The 11771-nt window shown below is 33.6% G+C and overlaps 3 protein-coding genes across 3 annotated transcripts; all 3 read left to right on the top strand.

Moving 5' to 3' along the window:
- The first annotated feature begins 1457 nt into the window (after positions 1-1457).
- LOC108850716 (uncharacterized) lies at positions 1458-3449 on the top strand. Its single transcript, XM_018624199.1, has 2 exons — positions 1458-2615; positions 2700-3449. The coding sequence occupies exons 1-2, from the start codon at positions 1458-1460 to the stop codon at positions 3447-3449; spliced, it is 1908 nt and encodes a 635-aa protein (XP_018479701.1).
- Positions 3450-5860: 2411 nt separating this feature from the next.
- Positions 5861-7596, top strand: LOC108850718 (uncharacterized). The gene is made up of 6 exons (XM_057008211.1): positions 5861-5987; positions 6092-6188; positions 6674-6803; positions 6877-7058; positions 7149-7272; positions 7360-7596. Exons 1-6 carry the CDS (start codon positions 5861-5863, stop codon positions 7594-7596), a joined length of 897 nt encoding a protein of 298 aa, XP_056864191.1.
- Positions 7597-9086: 1490 nt separating this feature from the next.
- Positions 9087-10842, top strand: LOC130511293 (uncharacterized). Its single transcript, XM_057008210.1, has 8 exons — positions 9087-9108; positions 9195-9291; positions 9364-9488; positions 9563-9647; positions 10262-10385; positions 10445-10535; positions 10578-10654; positions 10774-10842. Exons 1-8 carry the CDS (start codon positions 9087-9089, stop codon positions 10840-10842), a joined length of 690 nt encoding a protein of 229 aa, XP_056864190.1.
- The last annotated feature ends 929 nt before the right edge of the window (positions 10843-11771 follow it).

Raw genomic sequence — 11771 nt, 5'->3', positions numbered from 1 at the left:
AAGAGCTAATGAACAAAAATTTCTATTAAATATTTATTATTCATAATCATTAATGGTCATATATATGTTAATCTTATTAGGTAATTCTGTAGCTAATGTTCAAAAATTTCTATTAAATATTTATTATTCATAATCATTAATCGTCATATATATGTTAATCTTATTAGGTAATTCTGTAGCTTTTATTTAAGGAAAATGCGAGAATATTCTTTTGTATACTATTCATCGTTTTGATTGTTAGTTTAATAAAATGTATAATATAAATTAAGATGGACCAACCTATTTTTCTAAAAATTTTCGAATTTCATTCTCATGGTGACACGTAACTACAAAATAATGTGGTAATGTTTCTAAATTAATATATAAAAGATGTTAAACCATTGATCGTTAATTTTTAATATAATAATTTTAACAGTTTTAATAATTTATTTTTCGGGTTTTTAAATTCAAAATATAGCATATACGAAAAAATCTAAATTTTAATTTTATAGCTAATTTGCTTGTTTAATTTATTTTAGTAATATAAAATTATACAAAAAATGATAGAGGATATATAAATTGTTATCGAATCTTATTTATTAGAATCATTTATTGTCATATATATATATTAGTCATATTTGGTAATTTTGTAGCTTTTATTTAAGGGATAGGAAAAACAATTTATAGAAATTTTTTTGACAAGAACAATCTATATAAATTATGTTCAATCGATTTTTAAATTGACTGTAAGAGCGACACGTGCCGAAATTAATGTAAATGCATTAAAGTCAATGATTATCCTTTAATATATAAGGAATTCGAATATAATGGCCGAGTAAAATATTAAACTAAATATGTTTCTTTGGCTTATACGTGAATTGCATATGATCTTGTTAATAAATTCGTTTTCTTCGTTGGCAATTTTTGAAGATTTTATTTATTAATATAGTTATGTAGATATTGCAATTAAGTCATATTTCCTAATCTGTATGTTAGTGGGCCTAAACGATTTGTTATATTTATAACTAAGGGTTGACGTCAATTGACCCCCTGTATTATACGCACCAACACTAGCTCCACCCAGACTTTTCGGCTCATCAATTGGCATCCTAAACTAAAATTTTTATCAATTGTCCACAATTTCGTACAGATTAAACAAATCACGTTTAATAACTAAAAATGCGTTTAACGAAAAATGATTGCCCAGTTAGCGACCCGATTAAGACTAACCCGAGTTTAAACCCAATAAATATTTTGGACAAAAAAACCCGACACAAACACAAATCGACAGAAAAGAAAGAAATTGGAGCTTAGGGTTCGTCGATTAACTAGGGTTCTTCGCGAAAAAGAGTTCTTTGTCTGAGTTTGGGAATCGAATTGGGGCTTAGGGTTTGTCGATTCTCTAGAGTTCTTCAACGAAAATGGAAGACGAAGAAGGGATATGAGAAGGTTTGATTCCGGTTTCTGTAGAATTGGGGATGCATGATGGAGATCGATGGGTTCATGTTCCTGATGAAGAAGGCGCAAATCAAGAGTGGAGCATTCCTGTCACTGCTTCTTCGCCAAATGCAAACTCAAGTCTTGTTCCCAAGGAGTTAGAAAACGATGACGAATACTGGGAATATGAAATTGGGCAAAAACCAAGAAAACCCAACGAAGAAGAAGACGAAGAAGAAGAGCTGGAGGATCGGTATGAGCTTGAAATTGAGCAATCGGTGGCAGCTTTTGTGGATGAAGAGTTCATTGGGAGGAATACGATTCCTGAAAGCGAAGATGAAGACGAAGATGAGTTCTATCCGAGAGACAGAAAACGAAAAAGGTCAGAGGATAAACTTGATGTGGGAACATCTTTCTTCTCTGGTTTGGAGTTCAAAGAGGCGGTGTTACAGTATGCTCTGAGAAAAGGTCGAAATATAGAGCAAAATAGGTGGGATAAAACGAAACTCAGCTTCAAGTGTGCGACGAAAGGAAAGTGTAAGTGGAGGGTTTATTGTGCTTATGATGAACCCACTCAGAAGTGGTTGGTGAAGACTAGGTACAGATATCATAGTTGTACACCAAACGGAAAGTGCAAAATGCTTAGAAGTCCAGTTATAGCAAGGCTGTTCCTTGATAAACTGAGGGAGGATGGTAATTTAATGCCTGAGAAGATTCAAGAGATTATTAAAGAGAAGTGGAAGCTAATAGCTTCAAGGAATCAGTGCCAACGAGGAAGGACTTTGGCGTTGAAATGGCTTCACAAGGAGTATGCAGACCAATTTGCACATCTTCGAGGTTATGTGAGTGAGATTGAAAAGACCAATCCAGGTACGAGTGTAGTCCTTGAAACTATCCCTAATGCTGATGGAGAAGATATGTTTGATCGGTTCTATGTTTGCTTTGAGAAGCTTAGAACGTTGTGGAGTGGAACTTGTAGACCTATTATAGGTCTTGATGAAACATTTCTAAAGCAAGAAGTGAAAGGCATATTACTTACTGCTATAGGACATGACGGAAATAACCAGATTTATCCGATTGCTTGGACTCTGGTACAAGGTGAGACAAGTGATACATGGCTCTGGTTTATCAAGCAACTCAAACGGGATCTCAAGCTAGGAGATGGAGAGAAATTTGTTCTTCTATCCGACAGCTTAAAGGTAAAAATTCAACATTTAAATCCTACATTTTTTTGTCTTATATCAATTGTGAGTGTCTGAAGCTTTATATTTGTGACATTACAGGGTCTCATAAGCGCGATTGAATCTGAGTTACCAAAGGCTGAGCATAGAAGGCGTGTTAAACACATTGTTGAAAACCTGAAGAAGAAGCACAAGAAGAAATATCTTTTGAAGCTCATGGTATGGAATCTAGCTTGGAGCTACAATACTACTCAATTCGAAGAGCAAGTCATGAAGATGCAGGACTATAGCATGTCACTATACGATGATGTTATGAAACTGGAGCCGAAGAAATGGTCCCTGCCATACTTTCGACTTGGAAGCTGTTGTGAGGACGTCGATAACAATGCCACTGAGTCATTCAACGCCACCATTGTCGGAGCTAGAGCTAAGGCAGTTGTGCCTATGTTGGAGACCATCCGAAGGCAAGCCATGGTCAGAATTGCAAAGAGAAGAAAAAAGTCTCTTAGGCGCCAGCAGAGATTTACAAAATATGTGGTGAAGATGCTGGAGGAGGAGAAAGAAGATGCTGACAAGTGTATAACGACTCCTGGAACTCATGGTGTGTTTGATGTACGTCTTTCAGGACAGACGTATGACGTCAACACTAATAGGATGACGTGCACGTGCGGGAAGTGGCAGATAACTGGTATACCATGTGAGCATGCGTATGGGGCGATGATATATGTGGGCTTAAATGTTGATGACTATGTCTCTGAGTTCTTCTCAACGGATCTATGGCAACAAACTTATGGTGAGTCCATCAGCACGGTTAGAGGTCCACGTTTCTGGATGAAAAAGGATAAGTACTAGTTGGTTGTAGAAGCACCTGAGCCTGCACTTCCTGGTAGGAAGAAAAAAAATAAGAAGAAGTTCTCAAGATTCAAAGGTAAAAATGAGTCTCCAAAGAAGAAGAATAAGAAGGCAGTAGAGACTCTTGAAAGGAGAGGTCGCACCATGCATTGTTCTAAATGTGGAGAAGCTAATCATAATGCAGCAGGATGCAAGATACACCCGAAGAAAAAGATCAAGAAAGAACCCAAGGAGAAAGTATATTCACTGCTTTACTTGTACTCTTTTACTTGTTCTCGTTTTGGTACTGCTTTTTAACCATTTTATCTTTGTTGTAGAAACAAGGAAGCAATTCTTTGTCGGTAAAGGTGTCTCAAACAAGTCAAGACTGAGGAGGAAGATGCAGTCTCTATGCGGTTATGCTAGTACAAGTTGTTTTGTCACTGTTTTTTTCAACTTGTAATAATTCTAGGATGCGGTTATGGATGTTTTCTCACTGTTTTTCACCGTCTCTATGCGGTTATGCGGCTATGGATATTGTTTTTCTCTTGTTAAACAGAATGTTGTTTGTGTTTCAAACTCAATTTGTCTTCGGTTCAGTATGTTTGTACTACTTATTTTGTTAAGAGATGATGATCAAAATGTGACAAACACATATAATAGCTTGGAGATTTGACAAAACACAGATAATAGCTTAAGGTTTGAAAAACACAGATAACAGCTTAAGGTTTGAAACACAGATAATAGCCTTACATCATTCTAAGTCACACAATTACAACATTATCCATTACTCTTCTCTATTATAGAGCTTTCCACAAAGCCATCCAATGGTGCCAATGGTTCCAATGGTTCCAATGCATCCAAGAAACGCCATCATCTTCCATTTCTGGACATCATCTTCAAGCCTCTTCTGTTGCACATGAAGCATACGAATCTCATCAAGGAACGCCTCATCCTCCCATTTGAAGAGATGATCTTCATGTTTTCTCTGCAACAAAAGCAAACAATTTGTCAATCCTACACACCTCATCTAATAATGTGAATCCACATTCTGTTTACTTTACCTGTCTAGCGACTACACACCGATAGAATCTCCGGTACGGATTTTCATTCGTTTTGGACACAAAAATCTCGATCTCTCTCCCACACCAACAGCCTGTCGGAACTCCATTAGTCTCTCGCCTAGAAGTCGAATCGTGATTACTCATCCCTTCAACGAAACCCAATTCGATTTTTCGTGAAGAACCCTAGATAATCGACAAAAACCCTAAGCCCCAATTTCTTTTTTTTTTGTCGATTTGTGTTTCTGTCGGGTTTTGCTTTGTCCAAAATATTTAATGGGTTTAAACTCGGGTCAGTCTTAATCGGGTCGCTAACTGGGTAATCGTTTTTCATTAAACGCGTTTTTAGTTATTAAACGTGATTTGTTTAATCTGTACCAAATTGTGGACAATTGATGAAAAATTTAGTTTAGGATGTCAATTGATGAGCCGAAAAGTCTGGGTGGAGCGAGTGTTGGTGCGTATAGTACAGGGGGTCAATTGACGTCAAACCTATAACTAATTGTATCTATACTATTAAAACACAAGGCCCTTTTTTTAGGTGCTCTTGATTTTTGAAAGTATTTACAGGAAAATGCCACTGCATCATGTTTTATCTAAGCTTTTTATTTAAATGATTTGTTTTTTTTTTCTTTTTTAATCGTTGCTTAACCAATTAAATCATCAGCCGGATTTTCTTTTTAATCGTTGCTTAACAAATGATCTCAAATCTTTTATATCCATAGCATATTCCTAATTATTATCCATTTTTATATATATTCGATTTACTTATTACGAACGATAACTAATTTCGACGTATATTCCAAATGCATTTTGATACACTATATAATCATAACAACTTAAACAATTCGAAAACACCAATAGCAAATTTTATTTTAACTTGAATTGTGTAAATATTCCTAAATATCAGCGTTTTTATATATACGCTATCTATTAATCTTCTCATTGTGTACGACTATATAAATATCACTCTCCATCACACCTTACCTAACCATTCAAAATATCAAAGCTTTTAATCCTCATATTCTCAAATGGATTCGATAATCAAATTGAGCACTTTAAGTGAGATCAAGCTTTACAAATCTGGCTGGAGAGTTGCTGTTAAAGTGATTCATAAATGGGTTTCATTCAGTCATCAGTTTGGTGCATGTCTTGAGATGGTGTTAGCCGATAAAAATATAAGTTCAAACCTACTCTTTCACGTTACTTAAATACTTTTTATATATGATCTAAGCCCGCAAATGTTGTCATTTTTAGGGTGTCAAAATACATGCAATTTGCAAACAGAAGCTAATGCAACGATTTGAGAACCAATGTGGTGTCGGTGAATGGAAAATTATTACCAATTTTGCATTAAGTGCTGCATCCGGCATGAATCGACCCTCCAACCATGTTTACAAAATTGAGTTCATGATTCAAACCTCAATAACGGACTGTAACTTCACATGCGACGACAACATGTTCCTTGATCTCCATGATTTTTCCACCATTATAGATGGTTCGCGTGATAATCGTTTTCTTATTGGTATTGTGATTTTCTTACGATTTTTTCTCACTATTATATATGTTCAGAACTGATTTAACTAACATTTTGCATAACAGATGTGATTGGAGTGATCTTAGACTTTGGAGCTAACGATATTGTTCAAGGGGCAAGGAAAGAAGTTATCAAAGTGGAGTTTACTTTGGGAGATATCAAGTATGTTTATTATATATAATCTCTAAACGTATCGCTATAATATATCTCATAACTGTTTTTTTTTCTCTCAGCAACGATCGTCTAAAATGCTGTATTTCGGGTAGATTGGCTGAGGTTTTGATTCAAGATGCTAAACCAAAATATGGAGATATTTGTTTAATCCGATTTGCTAAAATATTCAAATATGATGGTATTTGATACAATGAGCATGATAAGGATTCTAATCATTTGGTTGTCTCCATATTGATACATATATATATATATATATATATATATATATATATATATATATATATATATATATATATATATATTTTTTTTTCCAGATTATTGGCGAGTCTCCAACACATTTAATTCTACTTTGGTGTTTATAAACCCAGCTATCAAAGACGCCCAAGCACTTAAACAAAATCAAGTATCTCATATACAATATAAAGTATTTTAACAAATTGGAGTATGTGATTTATCCTAATATTTGTTTGTAGGTTTCATGGTGATAGAATCGTCTTTGATAAGAACAACAATATCAGTGACAAGTTACAGATCAATGAAAAACGCCTGAAATGGTCCCAATTTCCTTTCTTAACCATTCAAGAGATAAAACGATCTGAAAAGGTTTGTTTCTATTGTGAAAATAACGATAATTCTTTGCCATACTCATTTTTATACTGCTTTGTTTTGTTTATAGGATGGAAATTGCAGACTAATTTGTTCAGTTTATGCCATTGATACCTCAGATGGATGGTGGTATTGTGCTTGTGTTGTCTGCGAGAGTAAGGTTATCAAACCACGTATTATATTTGGTGAATCGGATGTGCCAAATTGGTGGTGTGAAATTTGTCAGCATAATGTTACCAAGGTTTCACCAAGGTGATAATTTTAAGTTTAAAATAACATGACAAGATGCGTAACCTTTTGTTTATTCTAACGATGTATATTTGTGCTCTATTTTGTATTCAGGTACAAATTTGATTTGCTTGTGCAAGATCAAACCGGTGAAACAAAATTTACTCTACCTGACTCTGTTGCAACATATATTGTGAAAAAATCTGCATCAAAAGTTGTGAATGTTTTGATTGACCAGGTGATGTATTATTTATTCATAATACTAACTAATATTATTATTTAGTTATTACTACCTAAACGATAATTATTGTAATTATATGTACAGGTTAAAGATCAAGATATGTTGCCATCTGAGATTGTCGAGATTGTTGGGAAGTCTTATGGATTTGGAATTTCAGTAGACAAAAACAACAACTCAGATGTATTGTCCACATTCAATGCAATGAAAGTTTGGAGTCTCAATGATGCTATATGGAAAAGAACCAAGTCCCTACACCAGAACTCAGTTTATTCCAGGAAGAAGCAATGCACAGATTTGGAAATGATTGATAAAAGTGGCTGATATGATTCTGGATTCATGTTTTTTTATTTAGCTTTGTATTTTAGGTTTTCTAATTGGTATTTTCTTGCTTTTTATCGGTTTTTATTTTTCTATATTTGTGTTTTAGGTTTTCTTGATTCTGGATTCATGTTTCGTTCTGATTTGTCTTTATTCAATTAATAAAATTGGTTTTTAAAATTTGTATATAAAATAAATAAGATGATATTATTAAAAGTGAATGCATAACAATCAACAATCATCATGTATTCCCCATTTTTCCTAACTATCCAGAATCAGTTCCATTCCTATCAGTTTCTAATAGTATTGAGAAATCGTTGCATACCTTTGTATGGTTTAATATTATGTAACTCATGTTCCCCCCCCCCTCCCCCCTATATATTAATCTTTTTCCATGCATCCTGAGTTCCAATCTGTAAAATAATTAACATAACAATGTCTAATTAGAAGTAGATTGCCTAACACACAAGTATGGATACACAACTATTATCCATTGTTACTTTTTATTGAGATTCATATCTTTTTCATGTAAGATGCTCTTTTCTCTTTTAAGTGCATTTTAAATATTTTAAACAGAATATTCGAACACTTGCATATATTCAGCTAGTTAGGATTTTGACATATTAAACACGAGAATATTTTTATTATTTTATCCCAGCCAAATCGGAGTATAAATCAATATTGTTTAAATTAAAACAAAAGAATATAATTTAAACTAACCAACTGTTTCGAATATGCCAAAACCACTATATTTCGGTTTAAAATACTTAAACTAACTTGATACTCAATAAGATTGTTTCATCACAATATATTCTCTAACTATTTCAAATTTGATCTTGCTATTATATCGGCCTACACCCACATTATATATACGTACATTCTTCTCCTCACGTTATTCACATACTTTTTCTCCAAACAATTGTAAACATGTCTTCGAAAAAGAAGTGTATTTACCTTGATGAGGTCAAGCCGTGGAAATGGACTTGGTTGATAAATGTGAAAGTCCTGCACACATGGAAACCATCATTTACCGGGTTTGGGGAAAGTATGGAAATCATCTTTGCTGATAAAAAGGTATACGTCATTCATCATCCTTAGTGAGTTCTTTTCTCTTAGACGTACTGTAACATTAATCATAGATTACTGTTTTAAATATACATGAATCTGGTTTGTCGTGTTATTTTCTCTATTCTGTGAGATGTCGTTTGAAATAATATTTAAACATTAAAGTAATTTTCATTGTTATCATGCAGGACTTTAAAATACAAGCTACATGCAAGAATAAATATATGAAATCATTGGGGGAGGAATGCATTGTGGGTGAATGGAAGACTGTTGAGAACTTCCAATCAGTCCGGCTGGAAAAACTTTCAGACCAACAAACAACATCCACAAGATCACTTTCATCAAGCAAACAATTATCAAGACATCTGATGTGGAAAACGATGACATGTTCCTTGCATTAGCATCATTTGATTCTGTTCTCTGGTAAAATGGATTCTGATTTTTTGATAGGTAATATTATAAAGATACTTTCATCTAACTTTTATGCTTATTATTGTCATTATACATTATTCTAATTTGTATTGTATTTGTTTTAGATATTATTGGTCAGGCCATAGATGTCTCAGAGCTTCAAACTCTCAATTGTGGTGAAAAGGAGAGGAAAAAAATTGATTTCAACTTGAGAGACATTAAGTATAGATGTTATTATTCATATATTTTTCATTTATGAATTGACTTACGAATTTGTAACCTCCTTTTTTGTAGTGATCAACGAATTGCATGTTGTTTGTGGGGTAAGTTCGCTGAAGTTATGGATTCTCATAGAGAAGAGGCACAATTTGGAGTTGTTGTGTGTTTGCTCCGGTTTGCAAAACTCGGCTCATTTAGAGGTGAAATAATTGATACTTTATATATAATGATTTATCTTCAATGATTAATATTTTTTTATTAAATATTTTTATAGGAAAAATCCAAGTGTCTAATGCTTTTGATTCATCGCAATTGATTTTTGATCCCAATATCAAAGAAGTCGAGGGGCTTAAAGAAATGTATATTTTTGACCCTTTTAACCTATACAATTTTTTGGATAAGTATATATATGTCAAGTCAATATTACGAGATCATTATTGTTCGGATTATATATAGGTTCAAAACTAATGGTGATAATTTGAGTATGGTTGAGACATCTGAAGAAGGAAAACATCTTGCACTTCCTAACGTTCAAAAAAATGGACACATGGAATCAGACAGAGGATATAACCGTATCTGAGCTTTTGTCTTCCACCCAGGTTTACATTAAACACTCTTTTAGCTCAATTATAATATTATTCCAATTTTCAATTTATCGTGATTCTGGATAATGCGATTCTGAATTTTGTTTGTGTTTATGTGTATTTTTTTGAAGATTGGAAAATGCAAGGTTGTGGCTACAATCTATGCTATAGATACCAACTATGCATGATATTATTTTGGGTGTGAAATGTGTCAAACAAGGACTTATAAAGTTCTAGATCAACCAATCAACAATTCACCTGAATTCTGGTGTGAAAAGTGCAACCCGAATGTGATAAATGTTGGACCAAAGTATTGTTTTCTGTCCCAAGTTCATATATAATGTTTCATAATAATTGATATAAATATTCATGTGGAATTTTATTTTTAGGTTTAAGCTGCATTTGAAGGTTAAAGATGATACAGCTGAAACAAAATTGATTCTTCTTGATTGGATTGCTACCCCACTGTTAGGAGTTAAAGCTGAAAAATTTTTGGATGGTTCATTGGAAGAGGTATTTAGTTTGTGTTTTTTTTTAGATTTATAAATTTATTCATTTGTTTTGTTTATAAGCTAGAGGATCCTGAGATGTTGCCTCCATGTATCATCGACGTTGTTGGGAAAACATTTAAGTTTGGTGTTGATGTGGTAAAAGATAACATCAGTAAGGGATATGAAATTTAAAAGGTTCTAAAAGTGTGGTCAGATTACAACGCATTAATGGTTGATTCCCAGTCAGATGCTATTACAGAGACCGGGGCATCAACACATTCTGTTTCTGAGGCAATTTTAATCAGATTCTATTTGTTCCGTGTGTAATTATTTTTAATAAATACGAGTAGCTATTAGAATCTACTTATATATTTGTTTAGCTATAAATGCTTATTTGGTCTATTATACAGAGACCCCTATTAACTTACAGTGACGAGAGTTCTGGCTTGGTGAAGACTCCTTCTAAGCGATCACAATAAGAGTTAGGAGAGCTGACAGACACCAACTCAACATCAAAGAAGCGGCCTACAAAAAGTATCAAAGTAGAAAAGATGAGCAATAAAGAACTGAGCTTAAAGAAGAGTGACTACCGCAACAAATGATGAGCTGGATTGTCTTGATGTTATTGAGTTTATTTTGTTATTTCACTTTTATAATAAGTGTTTACGAAACACAGCTGTTTTTCTTTGGATTTATTTATCATGTTTTTAATTTTTTTACTTTTATTTTTTTATTTTCTAATAATAAAGAATTGAATAACTTTATGTTAAATCCACTCCTTGAACTTTTCATCATCTTGGATACTTTCATGAAAACTGACATTTGGGAATATCAAGAGACATGCAATAAAAGTTTCACTTTTTACCTTGGCATTGAAAAGACTTAACCATGGCAAACAGTTTTATAAAGTGTGTGATGTCCATCAACTTGGTCACATCAGCTTGGTCGACCTTCTTTATATTGCATGTCTCCCTATTCCCATTTTGCAATTCCTCCATCTACCTGAAAAAAAGAGAGAAACACTTCTAAAACCTCTCGAATTTCTTTTTGTTCCACCTTCACAAACACAAAGAGCAATATTTTAAATCTCACATCCAAGAAAGATAAACCATCAAAGATGGGGTCAGATTCATCGGTTAATAATGGTTACATCATCGACATTGACTCTGATTTCGACGATTATTCAGACGCCAATAACTACTTCAAAAATCTCAACCTACAATATTTTGCTGCCAAACCACGGGAAATACTACTCGAGTACACTAAGTTGAAGGAAAAGTGTTTGGAGATGACAACCCGGTCGTCCACTATATCGAGGGGATACTTAAGTACTTCATCACGGAGGACCATCGTGAAGGCCTATATCATTTACGACAAGCTTCCACTGGGATAAATGATGACGGTACGT

Source organism: Raphanus sativus, chromosome 4, assembly GCF_000801105.2.
Source record: "Raphanus sativus cultivar WK10039 chromosome 4, ASM80110v3, whole genome shotgun sequence".
In the NCBI taxonomy this organism is placed as follows: Eukaryota; Viridiplantae; Streptophyta; class Magnoliopsida; order Brassicales; family Brassicaceae; genus Raphanus; species Raphanus sativus.
This window is presented reverse-complemented; position numbering and strand designations above follow the sequence as displayed.